Source organism: Ochotona princeps, chromosome 25 (genome assembly GCF_030435755.1).
Source record: "Ochotona princeps isolate mOchPri1 chromosome 25, mOchPri1.hap1, whole genome shotgun sequence".
NCBI lineage: Eukaryota > Metazoa > Chordata > Mammalia > Lagomorpha > Ochotonidae > Ochotona > Ochotona princeps.
Window position 1 is genome coordinate 17,994,415 of NC_080856.1, and position 19,375 is coordinate 18,013,789.

Below are 19,375 nucleotides of genomic sequence, written 5' to 3' on the forward strand. Positions count from 1 at the left end.
AGACACCTCAAGTCGTTTTTCCATAACCTTTCTCATGTCACAGTATCTTTCTCCCCTGTCTCATCTCTCTCACACACAAACAAAGCAAAACACGCCGTGAAAAGCGTGTTACTGCCACGGAAAACTGTGCAAAAGCAGTTTTGTGTCAAATCCCCTAGTAGCCTTCCCACTTGGTCTTCACCTCCCGGCCTCCTCCGTTTAAGTAGCAATTCAAACAATAACCACGTCAAAACTTTAGCTTATTTTTTTTTTTTCCTTCCCAGCAAGAATTTCGCGGGGTAAGATTTCTACGTATACTCTCAGATCGAAAAGTGAGGGTTCTCTCCCCTCAGAGGTCAGTGGCCTGCATGGCTGACGAACTCTGTAAGGCTCCGCAATGAGCACCAGAGGGCAGCATATGGACGCAGTGACCCCCAGAGCCTGGCGACGCGGCAGCTGCACTTGGGAAAAGGAGAAGGGAACCTGGGAAGTCACAGATCTTTGGAAGCAGAACTTGTACTGGGAGGTTGTTTACTCCGAAAATGATTTCCTGTGGTTTGCTTTTCCGGCCAGGCGCCACATCCACATTGCAGAGCTCCCTCTGGAGTCGATTTGGAGGTCGCACACCCTCGCAGACCCATCGATGCCCACTCCGGGCAGGGCAGGATCGCGCACCTGGCGGGTGCCCAGCGCGCTCGCCACACCGCCCCAGGTGGCGCAGACCTGGGGAAGCGGGCGGGATCCCAGGGCGGTGGCTCCTGGCCGGGCGCTCCGCCCCCCCCGACATTATCCGACTTTCCGGACCGAGTGGCTGAGCGTCGGCAGAGCGCCTCTCCAGGGTCCCCGATCCCCAAGGGTGAGCGTTCCCGTCGGGTGCGTCCTAGGGTTAGAGAGGTGACCGAGGACCCTGGGGTACACTGGGTCCCGGAAACACGTCCCGGCTATTACCAACAATCAGACTGTCGCGTCTCTTACTAAGTCTGGGCCTTTGTTCCGTCTCAATGCCCTAGTTTAGGGCTATTTGCTCTTGGTCTAAAAACACGGTTCTCTCCTTCTTTCTGGATTTGACAAAGACGTAGCGCCGGGGGGGGGGGGTGTTGCGCACGCGCATTTTTGGAGTGGCCGGAACCGGCCACTGGAGACCCATTACGCATCCGAATGTTTTATTTACTCTTATTTTTTTCGGAAAGCGAGGGATTCCCTAGAAGGAAACAACTTTGTTGTCTTCTCAGAGTAGTTAGAAGCACCGTGAACTCACTTTCTTGATCTTTCCCTGCTTTTTCCCACTCCTACGCTGTTAACGTGAATACGGGCTTCCTAAGACTAATATTTGTGAAAGAGGGAAATGTGAGGGAGGGGAAAGATTCCACATCCTGAAATACAGGAGTGCTCAGGCCCGCGCCTTTCCAGCCACGCTGGCACTTCTCTGTTGAAATCCTACTTCCCCAAAGCGTTTCTGGTGTCAGTTTCAAGACCAGTGTCTCGTAGTAGACTTTTCTGGGGTCTATAACACCCTTTCAATCAATTCCTGTCACATCACCATGTTCTGTTTTTGTCACAGCGGCCACTAAGTATACCATTTATTCGTTGCCTTTCCTCTTCTAAAATGTTTTTGTGGAAGTGGGGATTATGTTTTAGTACTTGCTGTACCCCCATTGCTAGAACAGTATGTAGCACACAGTGGGGACTCAATAGTATATTGGGGGCGCAGACGTTTCGTTGTTTTCTTATTTGTTTCATTTTCCCCCATCTGTTCTGACCCACAGAGTCTCTGCTTTCCCTGCAGCAGCCAGTAAACCATGGCAACCACTCCTGCTGCTGCTTTTGAAGCCCTCATGAATGGAGTGACAAACTGGGATTTGCCCACAGGTCCAGTGCCCAGTGAACTCCTTCTTATTGGAGAAGCCGCCTTCCCAGTGATGGTAAATGGCAAGGGCCAAGTGCTCATTGCTGCCTCCTCCTATGGCCAAGGCCGCCTTGTGGTCGTGGCCCACGAGGCATACCTGATGCACCCTCCCTTGGCACCATTTCTTGTCAATGCAGTACACTGGCTGTGCCCCTTCTTGGGGGCCCCTATTGAAGTGAACCCCTCTGTGGAATCACTGGTAAAAATCCTGCAGGACTCTGGGGTTGAGGCTCAGGTTGGGTTGGAACCCCGAGAGTCCCTGGGGGTTTACTGCATCAATGCCTACAATGACAGCATGGCTGAGAAGTTGATCCAGTTTGTGAAGCGAGGAGGGGGTGTGCTCATTGGGGGCCAGGCCTGGTACTGGGCCAGTCAGCATGGCCGTGATAGGATGCTGTCCAAGTTCCCTGGGAACCAAATGACAAGCGTGGCTGGAGTGTACTTCACTGACATCTACGGAGACTGTAACCGCTTCAAAGTATCTAAGAAGGTGCCCAAGATCCCACTCCATGTCAGGTGAGTGCTGGTCTCCGCCCCACACCCACACAAATCTGAGATTAAGCAAGAGTCGAGTCCATTGTTGAATGAACTCCAGTGATTCCTTATTTGTATTTGGTACGTGACTTCATATCAAACACAAGATAGTTAAAATACATCAAGACCAAAGAGGAGCTGTCACGGTCACTCCCTCTTATGGCCAAAACAATAATCACTAATATTCTCTTATTGACTACTCTGTTTGCCTGGTACCTGAAATAGAAGGCAAACTTAGCAGTGTCTGATTAAATGAAAGAACCAAGGCTCTGTTGTGGACACTGGGGTTCCAATGGAAATCAAACTAAATAATACTGTCATGAGACTGTATTCCAGGGGAGATCCAGGCAACCGAGGAATCAAATAGACTTCATTAGCTATTGGTATAGGAAAATGTGAGTAAAGCAGTGCATGGATACCATTACGAGGAAGGAAGTCAAGGCTATTTCATTTAGGATCTTCAGGCTGTATCTGGATATGTTGATACTGGTACAGGGAATTGAATATTCATAACAGGTGGTAGAATGCAGAAAGCCCGCCTGAAGTAACCCAGGTATTGGCAGAACCCACAGAGAGAAATGGTGTTATATTACTGGAACATAGGTGCTATGGCAAACTGGAGCCATGCCAGCAAGAGTTGCAACTATAGATGGGAGCTGGTGGGAGATGGAGTCTTGGAGAACACATTGTGGTTACTAGAGACATGGCTTCAAGAGAAACATCCCTTCCTTCCTTCCGCTTCTATTCCTCTCTTTTTTCTCCCTCCCTTCCTTCTTTTTTCCATTCTTCCTTCAGTCTTCTATCTCTAGCTCTTATGGGATAAAACCACCAGGACCCAGGGGATGATGGAACCCTAGAAAATACAACTCCCTGCAACATAGGATGACCAAGAACAGTGGAGAATACGTAAGAGTGCAAACAAATGGCCAATTTGGAAGGCTTCTCAGGTAGGTGACAGTTGAAAAGAGACCTGTAGGAAGAGAAGGTATGAGCCATGCAGACCTCTATGAGAACACGATTCCCTGTTGAACACAGAGCACAGGTAAAAACTTGAAATAATCTTGAGTGGTTAATTTCAGGAACATCCAGTGAGCTGGGGGGATCGGAGCTAAGTGAATGAGGACTACAGCTGAATGAAGTGAGATCATTTTAGAACTAGTCATCCATGGGTAGAACTTTAGATCTGATTTGCAATGAGATGGGAAGATATTTTGGATTGTGTGCAGAGGATTGAGAGGCTCACAGAGAAATGGTATGATGAGACTTACAACTATTATTCATCATGGAGAACAGATGGTAGGTGGTGATGTGCAAATCCAGAGGCTACTGAAGTGTGCTATGTGAGAGGGTAACCCAACTTCACTGGTTGCAGTGAAAGCCACTGACTGGAAAGAGATTCCATTCTGGATATATTTTTAAAGGTAGGACCCAACATACTTGGCTGATGGACTGAGCACAGAGTAAGGAAAAAGAATTGAGATACATGGCCCTAGTGACTTGAAGATGGGTGTTACCTTTTATTGATCACTTAAACACTATGAGATAAGAATAGAGCAGATTGGGAATTCAAATTTGAATATTTGGATTTGGGATATTAGTAACACATTTGCCTGAATAAATCAGAAGTTTAGCAACAGTGAGTTAACTTTATTATTCTTGAGTAACATGCAGATGAGGTTGGTAGTTCAATCACGGGCCATTCCTCTATGGTGTTTGAGATTCTGTTTCCATTTCATCTGCTCTTTGCTGCCCTTCATCATCATTGTGTGCTGTGTTTAACCTTATAGCTGCAAGGTGGTGGCCAGCATTACTGTAGGTATTGGAAAGACACCCAGGCAATAATAAACTGGAATGCACATGTATGTTATGTCTGGAACTTTTGATTTTATAAAAGTATACACTTTCAGGAAGCTTGACCTATCACACAACCATTTACATTTGAATAGCCAGACCTAGCTCATATGGCTAATCTAATTGCCAGGAAGTCTGAGGGGGATAATATATTTAAATGGGTACTGGCATCTTTGAAACTATGAATGTTCTGCAAGAAAGCCACCAATACTGAGTGTCCTCCACCTGCAGCCCCATGCCCTGGCTCTCTGGAATCCCTTCTGTGCTTACTCAGAAATGTGAGGGTGGATCTCATTTGCTCCAACCTGTTTTTGATTCTAACACCCAGACTAAGGGAGAAACTTGTTAGGTTTAATTATCATAATTCCTCTTGATTGCTCCAAAGACTTTCCGCTTCAGCAGACTAAACCTGTTTTACTTCATCTCACTTGACTTTTTCGTTTCTGTCACTGAATCCAGATGATTTCTAGTGATGAAATTGTACAAAAATAGAAAATAACAACAATGCCTGTACTGAGAATTAGAGTTACTACAAATCAGTGGGAAAAAAAATTCTTAAAATTAAAAGCATTGTGTGGATTCATTACCATTTGACCATTTGAAAGACTATTCTATTGTAATAATATAGGGGAAATCAGTGTGGGAGGAGATTGCGGGGGGGGGGGTGGAAATCCAAGAACTTATGGAACTGTATCATAAGAAAGTAAAAATACAAATTGCTAAAATTAAATTTATGAGTTCAGTACAACTGCAGGATTGTGAATTGATGCAGGAAAATCAATTGCTTTCTATTTTATAGCAATGTACAATCCAATAATTAAATGAATAATTAATATAATTCTGTGTACCAGAGAACCAAGAATAAATTTAACAAAATAAGCATATTTATTTTGAAAACTGAACAAAAGTGTTTAAAAATTTAAAAAAGACCTAAAGAAATGGAAAGAGTGAATTTGTTGGTCACATTAAGTGGTATGTAAAAAGCTTTATAGGCCTGTGTGTTTGAATGGAAAATTTCTTCATCTTTTTCCTGCCTTTCAAAGAAAATGAAAAAATTTAAAAGTTCTAATCAATGCTGATATGCAGAATAGCATTATGATTCACTGATATGTGTTCTCATGTGTAGAAAATGCAGCTTAAGGTTTTCACTTCCTGCCTATGTGTAAGATTAGCTCTGAGAGATTGACATGCAGAACTACTTTCTTTAGGCATAATCAATGAATTTTTCTAACCTAAACCCCTTACATATTTGATTACTTTAAAAGATATGACAGTCAAGCCGGGTATTTAATACTTCCTTGACTAAATGGGGAGAAATCCTGAAAGTTTTAGTTTCGAGAATGTGAATTCTTAAATCTGCAAATAAGGACACCATCTGCTTATTACCGTACTTCAATAAATGTATGACTAGTGCTATTATTTTTATATCACTGAGGAAGATCAAACAGTCAATCGAATGGTGATGTGCCATTAGCTGTAAAAGATAAAAGCATATCCCTTTGATGTGATAAAATAAATGATATTATGTGCTGGCATCCAAGGCCTATGTAAGAGTGAAAAGATTGAGTGATGCATGCCATCTTCTTACCTGCACACAGATGTTTCTGTCTAGTGAGTGCTTTCCACGCTTCTTAAGTGACTGTAGTCTGCTTGTCCCCATGTCTTTTCCAGGTGTGGGGAGGATTTCAAGAAGGACCAGCAGCAGCTTCTGGAAGGAATCTCAGAACTAGACATCAGGACCGGGGGAGTTCCCTCCCAGCTGCTTGTGCATGGGGCCCTGGCTTTCCCTTTGGGACTCAATGACTCTCTTGGCTGTTTCCTAGCTGCTGCTCACTACGGCCGTGGCCGGGTTGTCCTCGGTGCCCATGAGAGCATGCTCTGTGCTCCCAAGCTGGGGCCCTTTCTGATCAATGCTGTTGGCTGGCTGGCCCAAGGCCACACAGGCAAAATTGGGGTAAACTCAAGGCTAAAAAATCTGTGTCCACTACTGTCAGAGCATAGTTTGGAATGCATCTTAGAGTCCCATCCAACTAGGGATATGAGTGTCTACTGCTGTGCGGCTTATAATGACAAGGACGCTAAGGAGCTGCAGGAGTTTGTGGCTGAGGGTGGAGGTTTGCTAACTGGGGGCCAGGCTTGGTGGTGGGCTTCCCAGAACTCAGGTCAATCTGCTTTAGCCAGTTTTCCTGGTAATGTCATCCTGAACTGCTTTGGCCTCAGCATCCTGGCTCAGTCTCTCAGCCCTGGCTGTTTTCCCATCCCAAGTCCAGAAATGAGGAGCTATCACTTCCGAAAGATGTTGTCTGAATTTCAGGTTGCATTGGACCATGGGGGCAGGAACCTAGAAAAGAGCTTCCTAACTAAGTTGGGAGTAGACAGTGCAGCTTTCCTACAGATTCCTGCTGAGGGTGTCCCTGCTTATGCATCTTTGCACCGGCTCCTGAAGAAGATGTTGAATCGCTCAGGCCTCCCAGCTGTAAGCAAGAAAAATCCAGTTGCTAGTGGCTCCTGTGAAGCCACAATGCTCTGTCTGGCCACAGAGCTGGCACACTCTGGTACTGACTGCTCCCACTTGGCCCAGAAGCTTGGCACTTGCTCCTCAAGGCTACAACCCTTGGAACACCCCATCACTGTGGAGATCAATGGAACCAACCCAGGTATGGGATTAGTAGAGATATGCCCAGCTGATCCTCAAAGGAAGATGGGGTTGGATGGCACATGCAGAATCTGGCCAGTACCTTAGAAAGCCTGGCTCCATGCTTTCAGGAAAATGGGACTTGGAGTTCTGCTTACAGAGAGTCCAAGAAGCTTGGGAAGGTTGGTACACAAGAAACAAGATGAGATGGAATCATGCAGGAACAAAGAATCTCCTCTGTTTTCTCAGGCAATAGTGATTCATGGCTGAGTACTGGGCTGTACCTCCTTGAAGCACAAAATGCGGAAGTCTCGCTGTCTGAAGTTGCTGCCTCTGCTGGCCTAAAGGTAAGGTTACAACATCTGCAGCAACATCTCTGCAAAACTTAGCGCTACTTTATTCTCACCCACTGTCATAGTCCAACTCGCAACAAAGCTGCTGGGAGCATAAGGAAAAATGCTTCTTCCTAGGACAGATTTTACAGATGAAGCAGGGAACCTTAACTGAGTTACTAATATCAGATCCTGTCCTCACCCTAAGCTCTAGGATAGTCACATGTGGTCATTTGTATCTACCCACAGGGAAGTTGAGAAACACAAGTGAGAAGGAGTTTTTATTTCCTACCAGTATCTCTGTTCTCCCGACAGCACAAGGCCTCTCTGAGTTTTACCTCTTTCTCTGACACTTGAAGAGAGTGTTTAATATTCACTGAAAAAAATAGAACATACCAGCTGAATTTAAGTGTGACATGCCTCCTTAACATTGAAGATCATTCACCAACCCAGTTAGAGTATCTTTTGGTGTCAGCATCTTTTCTGGAATTTGCTATCATCAAAACCTAAGAAAAACAACTGCAGGAATCCAAATTAGTTTCTATTCATCTACCAGAAAGGGGAGCTGTTCTCGAATTGGGAGAGAGAGCAGGGTGTTCCTGTGTCCTCAGGCTGGATCCTGCTGCCTCATGGTAGACCCTCTATCCATGTAGAAAAAGCAGAACAAAATCCCTCAGTCTATTCCCTGTGTCAGAAGGAGCACACAGATATAGGTACTGGTATAAGCACCCAGGATTCTACATGTAAGAAACTCAGGATCTCAGTCCTAACCTTGAGCTTATTCCTGGTCTCTATAGTTCAAGCACGATGGGATTCAATGGAGCAACTGTATGACTCATTGGAAAACTTATCATTTGTATTTTTTAGCTCTCATGACTTTGGAGTACTAAAATTCCATGGGCATCCAAGCAAAGCTCATAGGAAAGGGAAGTTGTACTTCCAGGGGCATGTCTGTCTAATCCTCTCCATGTATAACACCTCCCACCCACATCACAAGTACTTTCATTTCCCTCACTTATGCTGGAATTACCTTGCCAGGTACAAATTGGCTGTCATACTGATAACCTGTCCAATGCCAAAAAGCTGTTACGAGCCCCTGTGGTGACTCACCGATGCTGTATGGATAGGACCAAGAGATCAGTCTCCTGCCTCTGGGGTGGCCTTCTTTATGTCATCGTGCCCAAGGGTAGCAACCTTGGCCCTGTGTCTTTGACCATCAGTAAAGCAGTGCCTGCCCCATACTACAAGCTGGGTAAGTTTGTTGAATGTTGGGGAGAGCGAGCTGTGGATGCTCTAGTGATTGTTGGCTGATTGCTATAAGGGGGAAGGGAAAGAAGCACAGTGGAGAGAAGGAGGAAGAACTGTCAGAGGTGTAGGTGAATGTGGAGTAAAGAAATGGGGAACAGGGTAGAACAGAGAGCTGGAGGTTCTCTTGATAGCAGTTTGTTGTTTGGGGGAGTTCAAGTCCGATTTTTGAGTTCAAGGAAAAATGAAGAAGTGGGTGGCAGGTTCCATGGTATATATATATTTCCAGGTAAAACATCCAGGGAGGAGTGGAGATGCTGTCTGCAGGGGAACCCGGCTCCCTGGGGAGAGTTGGCCACAGACAACATCATCCTGACAGTGCCGACTGCAGAGCTGCAGGCCCTGAAGGATCCCGAGCCCCTGCTCCGCCTCTGGGATGAGATGATGCGGGCTGTGGCCAGGCTGGCGGCCCAGCCCTTCCCTTTCTGCAGACCCGAGAGGATTGTTGCTGACGTGCAGATCTCAGCTGGTGGGTGTTCCAGTCGGAATTCACCTTTTACATATAACTTTACCTTTTTAAAAATGTGCAAAAATGTGTGAAGTATAATTTTATTAGTAAAGTCAGGGTGAAAAGACAGAGAAGGCATGGACCATGATGCCTGATATGAAAGATATTTGTATTTGCCAAGCAAGATTTCATAGGATGGTAGAGTAACCCAGAAAAAGTTGGTACAAGGACTTAACAGATGGAAATAAGTGAAAAGAGCATACAAAGCAACATACTTTCTTAGGGATAAAAATGAAAATCAGGAAACATTTATGAGGTGGATATCAATTGCTTGTGTTACTTAGAGGAAAAATAAATATGGAAAGTAAGGAAACCCACATAAGGGAAATACCCACACAAGGGAAATACCTCTGGGACTCACTCCTCTTTTCAAAAGACAGAATGATCTTTGGCCTAGTGTAAAAATCTGGGTTGCGGTGGTTTACATAGACACTGTTTTACCTTTCTGGATCGCAATCCAGACACAAGGTCACAGACTTGGCCTGTGTAAGAAACTAACATGAAAACTAAGAAGAAAGTTTTATCAGGAAGACACAGTGAAACACATTTACGTTCTCAGGAACAGGCTGAGAAACAGAGTGTCACTCAGGTTGAATGGCTGAGAAGGGGACAGGGACTATTGAGTCTCTGTCCAAGTTGAGGAAGCTATCTGCTTTCCAATCGCTGTGTATAATCTGGGCTATTGGATACATCTGCATCATGAAGGAAAGTTCTAGAAAGGAACAGAATGGATTCAATTTGAGTGGAACCTGCTTTTACGTCCTGTGTCTTCCTTCTGCACTTCCAGGCTGGATGCACTCAGGATACCCCATCATGTGCCACCTGGAGTCTGTGCAGGAACTCCTTAATGAGTCAGGCATGAGAAGCAAAGGTCTGTGGGGAGCCATCCACGAGCTGGGCCACAACCAGCAGCGGCATGGCTGGGAGTTCCCCCCACACACCACTGAGGCCACCTGCAACCTCTGGTCAGTCTATGTGCATGAAACAGTGCTGGGGATCCCCAGGGCTCGGGCCCACCCTGCTTTGAGACCTCCCGAACGAGAGAAGAGGATTCAAGCACACCTGAGAAAGGGAGCTCCCCTTTGTGACTGGAGTGTGTGGACTGCTCTGGAAACATATCTGCAGGTATGAGCGGAAATTCAGGGAGGTGGCGCTGGGGACACCAACCCCTTGGTCAGGCAGCATCCTGACTCTCAGGAAGTTCTCCAAATCCATCATTACTCTCTAGTCTGAGTCCACCACCCCTGAGCAGACCTGGGAGATTGGATCATTTATCACATTATACTCATCTAAGATGGATACAATGACATCTCTCCAAACTTGCTTCCTATGGTTAGGCAACATAGGGGGAAGTGGGAAGTCTTATTAGAAAATTAGTAATATGCTTATTAGTCAAGATCACACACTCTGATAGCCATTCCAAAGACTTCCCTACTCTTCCACACACTGCTATTGTATCTGACCCTCTAATAAATGCCCCATAGTTGGTCCTTGTTTCGCTATGTTATGTGTTGCTTTTCCTCACTCTGGTTTTATGAGTCTAACTAGTGTTAGACACCTTTATGATCAGAGGAACATGTTGACAGCACAGGGCACTGCAAGATACCATTGTGAGCATAAATCTGTGAAAACAGTTTTCCAGTTTCCATTACCCCTACTTAAAACAAAATGTGTTTTTCAGTCAGTCATTGTATTGTTGGCCCGTCTAATAGGAGAACCTGTAACATTGAAGGACATCTACTTTCTGCGAAGCAATACAATCCTTGACCCTTTCCTCTGATCCTGCTTTGAGTTTCGACATTTGTAGGGTAACAGAATTTTTGTTTTCCGTATCAGATCTTTTGTCTTACACAACCTTTTGAGGAAGATCTGGGTGACCCAGATTTCATAGAGATAACTAAGAGAATTGAAGCAGCCTACCCAAAAGGCTCCTCTTATTAAATGAATCTAAAATATAAGATCAGGAGTTAATGAGCAGTCCCAATGTTTTATTCTTCTTTGCCCTCTCTTTGATTTTTCCTCTGTCATTAATGTTCTAGAAGGTGAATGTGAGGCAGTCTAATCAATGAGATAATTTTTCCCTGCACCTTCCATGTTCTTGAAGAAGGGATTTTAAATATCTCATGAAAAATGGAATTTGAAAATAAATTAATTTGGAGATAAATATCTAGGCTAAAGATAAAAAGGAGATCTATGCATCATTTTCATACTAAGCCTTTTCATGAGATTTTGGAGTACTCTCCATTTACAAGAGTACAATTGCTTTGTTTTCACCAAAATAAACTTATAATTCAACTTTCCACAACTGTTTTGGAGACGATTTGTGTAGCTGGTAGTAGGGTATACAGGGCAGCGAACTTGAATGGTTGACTCATTATAATGTAAGTTAAAGCCACAATTATTTTTAAACGTTTTTATTGTTACTATTTTCCATGATACAGGCTTGTAGATATAGGGATTCCCTCCTTTCCCTTGCTCTCCTCCTTCCCCTTTCCACCCCCGTCATCATTTCCCCTTATGTTATTACAATAATATAGTCCTTCACCTGTAGTCACAATTCCAACATCCTGCTGTTTAGGTGTAACGTGACGTTGTAGTAATAAGCAATGGAAGAAAATCTAGTGTTAAATTAACAAGGTATATTTAACTGTTTCATTGGGAGTCCTCCTGTTATTCAAGAGTAGAGATACATACCACATGTCATCACTTCCCAGTAATTTCCATTATACAGTTCATCTATGTATGTATGTATGTATACACACACGTATTCAGCTATATACCTATTTATCTTATTTTGCATGAAGGTTATCTTATATCAGAGACAATATTTGATATTTGTCCTTTGGGGGTTGACTTATTTCATTGAGCATAATGCTCTCTTGCTGGGACCATTTGTTTGCCAATGGTAGAATTTCATTCTTTAGAGTGGGTGAGTACTCTACTGTGGAGTATGTATCAGTTTATTTATTCATTCCTCTTTTAATGGGCATCTGGGTTGTTTCCATATTCTTGCTATTGTAGATTTTGCTGCTATAAATATAAGGATGCAGGTTGATTTTTCATACGTCAATTTCAATTCATTTGGGTATATTCTTGAGATTGGTATAGCTGGGTTATATGGTAGATCAATTTTTTGTTGTCCAAACACACTCCGTAATGACTTCCATAGTCGCCACACTAGTCTAAACTCCCATTAACAGTGAAGCAGGGCACCTTTTTCTCCACATCCATGCTAGCAGGAGTTGTTATATTTCTGCATGTATGCCTCCTTCTTCCTTGCATGCACTCACAGGTGCTAGAATCCATGCACTAGGATCCTAATATTCACTATGTGATCATGTTTGGGCTCTGGTGGCAGCTTACCTGTTATAACTGACTGAGCTGCTCCAGATCCAGTCTCTGCCCTACTGGGTACCCACATTTCCTTCTCTGGTGGTCCTGGTGTCTTTCAGAGGGTTCAGGATACAGACATCATGGGTCTGGCATGGACTCCACTCATGATTTTCCTCTTTGCAAGTTGGACTGTTTTCCGGGTCCATAGCCTGCCTTCACTCACCCTCCTTATAGGCTGTGGGCAGCAACCTAAAGCATTTGCAGCAAATTTTCCCCATTTACTCAGTTTCACATTTTTTATACAGGCCTCCTGTGAGCTTTACTCACCTAGTGATTTTCCTTGAGCCCAAACTCTAATTCTTGCTAACCACTTGCTAACTCTATGGTGCTCTCACATGCCTGGTGACTACCATCATTTTGGAGTCAGACACTAGGTCTTGGGACAAATAGGCGCCTTATGACTTCTTATCATCAGAGGTCCATTGGGCATTCCTCTTATGGGTAGTTTGAGCTCAGGCCTCATTTTTCTACCCTCCCTCTATGCTGATGGCTTTTAAATTGTTCCACTACCTTGCCTTTGTCCTCTACAACCCATCTAGTTACACTACTCTTAAAATTTGAGTAATTTTCATTTTGACATAGTTGACTCTTACCTGTTTTGCCTCAAAAGCATTATTCCACAGAGTAGCATGCATGGTAGTCTTCCAGATAATCAGAAGCTTTGGCTGGAGGTAAAACAAATAATAATAATTTTCATGTCTGGAGAAAAAATGGAGGTCCCAGCTTTTGGGATACATAATAGGTGGTCCGAGTTTCTCATCTCAGTCTGCCTTGAACCTGCTCTGATATGGAAGAAAACACTCAAGGCTTGAAGATGCAATTTTTATTAAAAACCAAAGGTAATAGTAACTGACATTTGTTGGGTATTGGTGTATTTTCAGACTGGTTTCCTGTGAGCCCTTGGCCTATAGTTTTATGACCAAGTGATGCAGCTAGCAGGTCTGGAGATAGGGAGACCAGGACAAGCAACAGGCAAGAAATTAATGATGAAGTGATCACTATGATGACGTGCCTATGATCATTGATGTCTTAGTTACACTAGCAAACCAGATGTTCATTCTATTCCTTCTTTCTTTGTAGCTCCAGGAGGCCTTTGGGTGGGAGCCATTCACCCAACTATTTGCTGACTACCAGACTCTCTCAGGCCTTCCCACAGACAATGCTGGCAAGATGAATCTATGGATGAAGAAGTTCTCTGAAAAAGTGCAGAAGAATCTGGTTCCATTCTTTAAAGCCTGGGGCTGGCCCATCCAGAAGCAAGTGGCTGATGGTCTGGCCCATCTGCCTCCCTGGCAGGAAAATCCTATGAGTGTAATGGTGGTTCCTTAAGTTTTGAGTCGGAGGGAGAAGGGGAGTGATCATTCTGTTAACAACGGCATTGTGACCAGCCTGGGAAGATCATCACCTTGATGCTGAATCCTGCTTCTTAGCCTGACTTCAGAACAGCAGTGAAGGTCCTGAAACAAAACAGGGACAACTTTGTGCAGAACTTGTCCTTGTACATCTGTTTACCATTTCTGCTTCTATGGGAACCTTCAAAAAACCACATGAAAAAAAATGTGTGCTATCAAAAGTCTATGCCTATGTTTCAAAATCTTGTACTAAGGAAGTTTAATCTTTTAGTTCCCTTTTCCACAAAATGAAATACCCTTGAAGTGGAGGGAGCCCTGGACTAGCCTTGGTTCTATGGAAAATTGCTTATGCTCTCTATTTTTGTATTTTTCCCAAAATAAATGAATGAATATTGCTTGATAATCATGATCATGCTTCTGCAGCACCACACAGCAACACATACACAGAATTCTGTTAGCTCTCATCTGGTCCCAGAGTGTTCTGCTGCAGTATCAGGTTGAGTGTGGACAGCCTGAAACTGACTCTGACTTTGGTCAGCACTCTACCGTTGTGTGAAGGTGTTTAGTTGAGTCTCCAAAAAATTATTCACAAAAAATTACTTTTGTGATATCTATATAAATTCGTCTATGTTGATGTTTAACATAGTCTGCCATATACATCATATAGCAGCTTGCCTTTATCAGTTACATTAGTGCAGCTACAACCAGCAAGTCACTAAATATGTCTTGCAAAAAAGTACTAGAAATACAAGGCAACATTTTACCAGAGATAAATTTCACAAAAATTTCCTCCCAAAACAAACATTACATTTCTTCACTTAAGTTTCCTCTAAGGAAGAGATGAAGATATCTGCAGCTCTGGGGGACTACAAATATGCGGAAGGACTGTACAATCTTATCCTCTGGGACATGTAGAAATTTGTGACTTGTCACTGGAGGAAGAAAGTCATAAGATCACCGGAAGTTCTTTGGCCCTGGTGCAAGTGACTTTCCATTTGCTTCAGACCAGCCAGAAAAAGACAAATGGGCATGTTGGAGCTTCTTGGTATGAACCACATTCTTCCACACTATAATTTAACTCAAATAAACAAAATCTTTACTGACAGAATTACATGAATATTCAGAAATGACATATCAAAAAGGCCCAATAGTGGCAGAGATTCACCAAAATCATGCCAAAAGTGGTTATCAAATAAAGTAAAACTGTATTTAAGCACCAGAAATTTTATTTATATCTCACGCAGCATTCCCCTCATTATATAAAGTCAGAATCAGGAATTCTGGCCCTGCACTTCAAATCACAATCGATCATAGGTCATTTTTTCCTGTTTCTTCTCTCCCTCCCTAACTTCCTTCTTTCCTTCCTTCATTTTCTTTTTAACTCTTTTCCCCTTTATCTCCTCTACTCACTCCCTGTTCCTTCCTTTCTTTCTTCCTTCCCTCATCCTTCTTACCTTTGCTCCTTTCTTCCTTCCCTCCTCCCTTCCTTCCCTCCTTCCTCCCTTCCTTCCCTTCCTTCCTATCTTCTTTCATCCATCCTGCCTTCCTTTCTCCTTCTCTCCCTTCTGTCCTTCCTTCTTCATTCCCTCCTTATTGCTTCCTGCATTCTTCCCCATTCTTTCCTTTCTCTCTCCCTTTCTTCCTTCATTCTCTCTCTCCCTCCTTTCTTTCTCCCTCCCTCTCTTTCCTCACTCTCCATTCCTTCTTTCCTTCCTTGCTGTCTTTAAATCCCTTTTCCTTTCTTTTTTTCTTTTTTTTTTTTTTTTTTTTTAGTTTTAAAGCAAGATTTATTAGAAAAGCTGAGAAAGGAGACTACCGTCTTAGTGACGGGACAGGGCTTTGAGATAGAGAAGACCCCTTACCCTCTGCCATAATGGCAAGAGGAAAAGTTTTCCCTTTCTTTTCGTCTTATCACTATCCTATTATATCTGAGGCTTAAAGGCACACTCATGTTCCTTTCTACAGTGATTAATGACAATCTTCCCAACCAAGTTGGTAACACCTTTGCCCTTCCCAGGGTTCTTGAATGACTCCAACACCAAAATACAAAGTACACAGGCACCACCTGCAGTAGTCTTACCCTGGGATGAAGCCCTTGAACCTGGATTGCTGGAACATTGTATTGAGGTTAATATAGAGTACAGTAATCTGAAAACAACCCACCAAAATTACAAATCAAGTTAAAATTATCATGAGGGAAATGAAAAAATCTCAAATAAGGTTAGAAAACACTGATGGAAGAAACTGAACAAACACATTAAACAGGAAGAGCCTTCCACATTCGTGGATTGCAAGAATTAATACTGTTAAGATGGCTACAAATTACAGAAAGTGGTATAAGAACGTAGAGCAGTTCCATCATGCTCCAATGGCATTTTTCACCAAACTAGCAAAATAATCATAAAATTCACATTGAATTACAAAGCATTGAAATTATACATGTACTTGGGCATTCAGAACACAGGTTGAGGCATCGCAGTATGTGACTCAAAGACCAGTTGCAAACATCACCTTGGCCCCGGGCTTTGTCTCCTGGCTGTGGTGAATATTTGAGGAGTGAACAACAAATGAGGAATCTGCTTGTCTCTCTTTGCCTTAAAAAATATAACAACAGATAACTTAAGACTTTAACAGATCAAGGAATAAGTAAGCAAAGTAGAGTTTAAAAATCAACACAAAGATTAATCATACAAAATGTTGGTTCTTGACAAGAGGAACTAAATTGGCAAATTTTGACAAGAAAAAGAAAAGATGAAAAAATTCTGTAAAACATAAATTCAGATAAGAAAAAATAAGATATCACAACTAAAATCACAAATACAAATGTTTCTAGAATTCCACTATAAATATGATCAAGATAACTTATTAGAATAATCTAATAAGAGATAAAAAACTTTCTGGCACACATAATTTATTAAAACTGAACCATGAAGATATATAAAACCTGTTAAGTACTAAGCAATAGAATTGAATCAGTAATAATCAAGATTTCCAAGATGAAACCACAATTCAGTATCTTCAAGATCGATTTTGTTGAAATCAAAAAAAAGGACTAATACCAAGTTATTGATTTGAAAGTATGCTTATGTCAGAGTCAGAGAGAAAGAGGGAGGGGTCTGGAGGAAATAGAGAATGAGAACTCCCATTCTCTGATTCCCTCCCCAAATGGCAGCAAAAGCCAAACTGGGCTAGGCTGAACCCAAGAGTCAAGAACTCCATCTGGGTCTCCCATGTGGGTGGTATGGACCCATGTACTTTGGTCAATGACTCCTGTACTTTCAGGCATGTTAATAGGAAGCTACATAGAAATGGAGCCATAATAACTTAGGCCACAAAGTAGATGTGGGATGGCATCACAGCAAGCAGCAGCTGAAACTCTGTGCCACAAAGCCAGTCTCACACCTGTTCTTCTCTAACTATTCCAAATATTTGAACAGGAAGGAATCCTATGGATTCAAACTAAAAAGATAATTTCTCTGACACCAAAAGCTGGCATTAGCACACATACACACTCAACAGCATGAGGACCAATGTTCTTGATTAACACACATGCACAGATTGGCAACAAATTACTATCAGACTAAAATCAGTTTATAATCTGCATCAAGTGAGATTTAGCACAATGATTCCAGAAATATTTGCTCAACATATGCAAATGTTAAGTATGATACATCCTATTGATCGTGCCACTTCAGTTTGCTACCCATCCCGATGGTCCACAATGTCAAAACTTTGATATTCCTAATTTACATGTTGGTAGGCAGAAAGTTATGGCTCAAGTACTTCGAAACTGTCACCCACATGGGAGACTTGGATTGAGTCTGGGCTCCTGTATTTGTCCTAGATGTTGCAAGATTTTGACAGTGAACTCAATGATAGAACCTCTCTGTTTCTGTTTAACTCTTACTTTGTCTTTCAAACAAATAAAAATGAAGAAATGCCTAAATTTTGAAATTCAGAAAAATATGTTTTTAAAAAGTGGTGACAGTCCACAGCTCCACTATTTGCACATTTCAGAGGGAAATATTAGCATATTTTATCTTTGATTGTGACGATTAACTAAGATTGCTGCACCTATTGAATGAGAAATATAGGCTTGCACAAAGGCCTAGCTGAAAAACAGGCTCCCACGTAAGTCACGTAGAGAACGGCTTATCCAGCTGACAGAGAGATGAGCTAACTCTGAGTCAAGAGGAACAAGGCCAGTATCACTGATGCTAAGACTGAACAGATAAGAAGTGCCGGGAGCTGTGCAAAAATGTTTGGGCCAATAACTCAAGGCCAATAGCTGAGTCTGTTCTGTATCTCCCTGCTTGCTTGCTCCTGCTCTCTAAGTTGATGTCAAGAGAAAGTAGGGGTTCAGCCGCTGGAAGGAGATCTCAGCTGATGCCTTCTAAAGTAAAGGTGACTTCCTTTCCACAAGTGACTATGGAATCTCTGATGTTTTATTTCCACAATAGCATCAGTCATCAGTTGAGAAAGCCGTTTTCCTATTTTCTAAAATATTTTACTGAGTAAACATTGAATTTAATAAAAAGCATTTGTTCAACTACTGAACAATCATGGCTTTACTTAATTTAATCTGTAAGTTCATTTACCAATACTCATCTAGGATGCAAGGGCAAAATGTGAATACTTTTGTCCATTAACCATTAAAATGGCCCCAAATGGAAACTTAAAGCACAAGTCATGATGAATTGACCTTTAGAATCAGGACACTTGTCTCAAGACAAGCACCGACCCCAGGAATCGTGCGAGAGATCACATGAGCAGCTTGCATTACCTCATATTAGGGTGCATTCCTTGAGTCTCTCACTAAAAGTAAAGCCCCCCAATTCATAGTGTCCATTCTGCTGCCATCTGGACAGAAGCAACCTTCCAACTTCCCAACAGAAAATCAAGGCCCTGAGGAAAGACAAAACTTGATTTTTTTGCCAAAGATACTCTCGTAAGGAATGTGTCCAGAGGCAATGCAGACCTCACTTCTTTCATCCATTTTATTACAGACTATTCCATCAACATTTGTCCGTGGCTCCCACTAAATGTTACAGATTTGTGATGATTCCTTCTGTCCCCGGGGGCACACACTCAGGCAGAGCATGAAGCAGACAAATGGAGATGTTAGAAAGGTCTGGGGAAATCTCTGAGTCCAAATGCCTGAAATCTGGACTACTCTCCCAGACCCTAAATGTGGTCCCATGTATTCATTTTGTAAAAAAGGCCACTCAGAAACTGAAGCTCCAAAACACAGTTTTGCAAGTGTGTTAAATGAAACATCCTATGAACACACACAATACATTCAGAATACGTATATTCTACTCTGAGAATTTTTTTTTACCTAAAATCACAAAAAAACAATAATCTTTAATCTTGTATTCTAAATTTTCCTTAAAAAAATTTGACTGTTAGATTTGAGCTTCTTATTGACAATAGTATGAAATAAAATTCCAACAGTTTTAACACAGCGGAGTGTCCCTCAGGTGGTATGAGTGTCACACAACCAAAAAAGGAAGCAGGAAGCAGTAAGCAAGCTGAGCTGAAAGGTATATATGGCCTCCAGACAGCACATTCCTTAACTCT

General features: G+C 42.5%; 1 protein-coding gene across 1 annotated transcript; it reads left to right on the plus strand.

Moving 5' to 3' along the window:
* The first annotated feature begins 536 nt into the window (after window positions 1-536).
* Window positions 537-14,216, plus strand: LOC101520774 (TRPM8 channel-associated factor 2). The gene is made up of 8 exons (XM_058681401.1): window positions 537-835; window positions 1,746-2,401; window positions 5,942-6,927; window positions 7,155-7,252; window positions 8,276-8,489; window positions 8,772-9,011; window positions 9,838-10,175; window positions 13,524-14,216. Exons 2-8 carry the CDS (start codon window positions 1,779-1,781, stop codon window positions 13,770-13,772), a joined length of 2,748 nt encoding a protein of 915 aa, XP_058537384.1. The 5' UTR covers window positions 537-835; window positions 1,746-1,778; the 3' UTR covers window positions 13,773-14,216.
* Window positions 14,217-19,375: the final 5,159 nt, after the last annotated feature.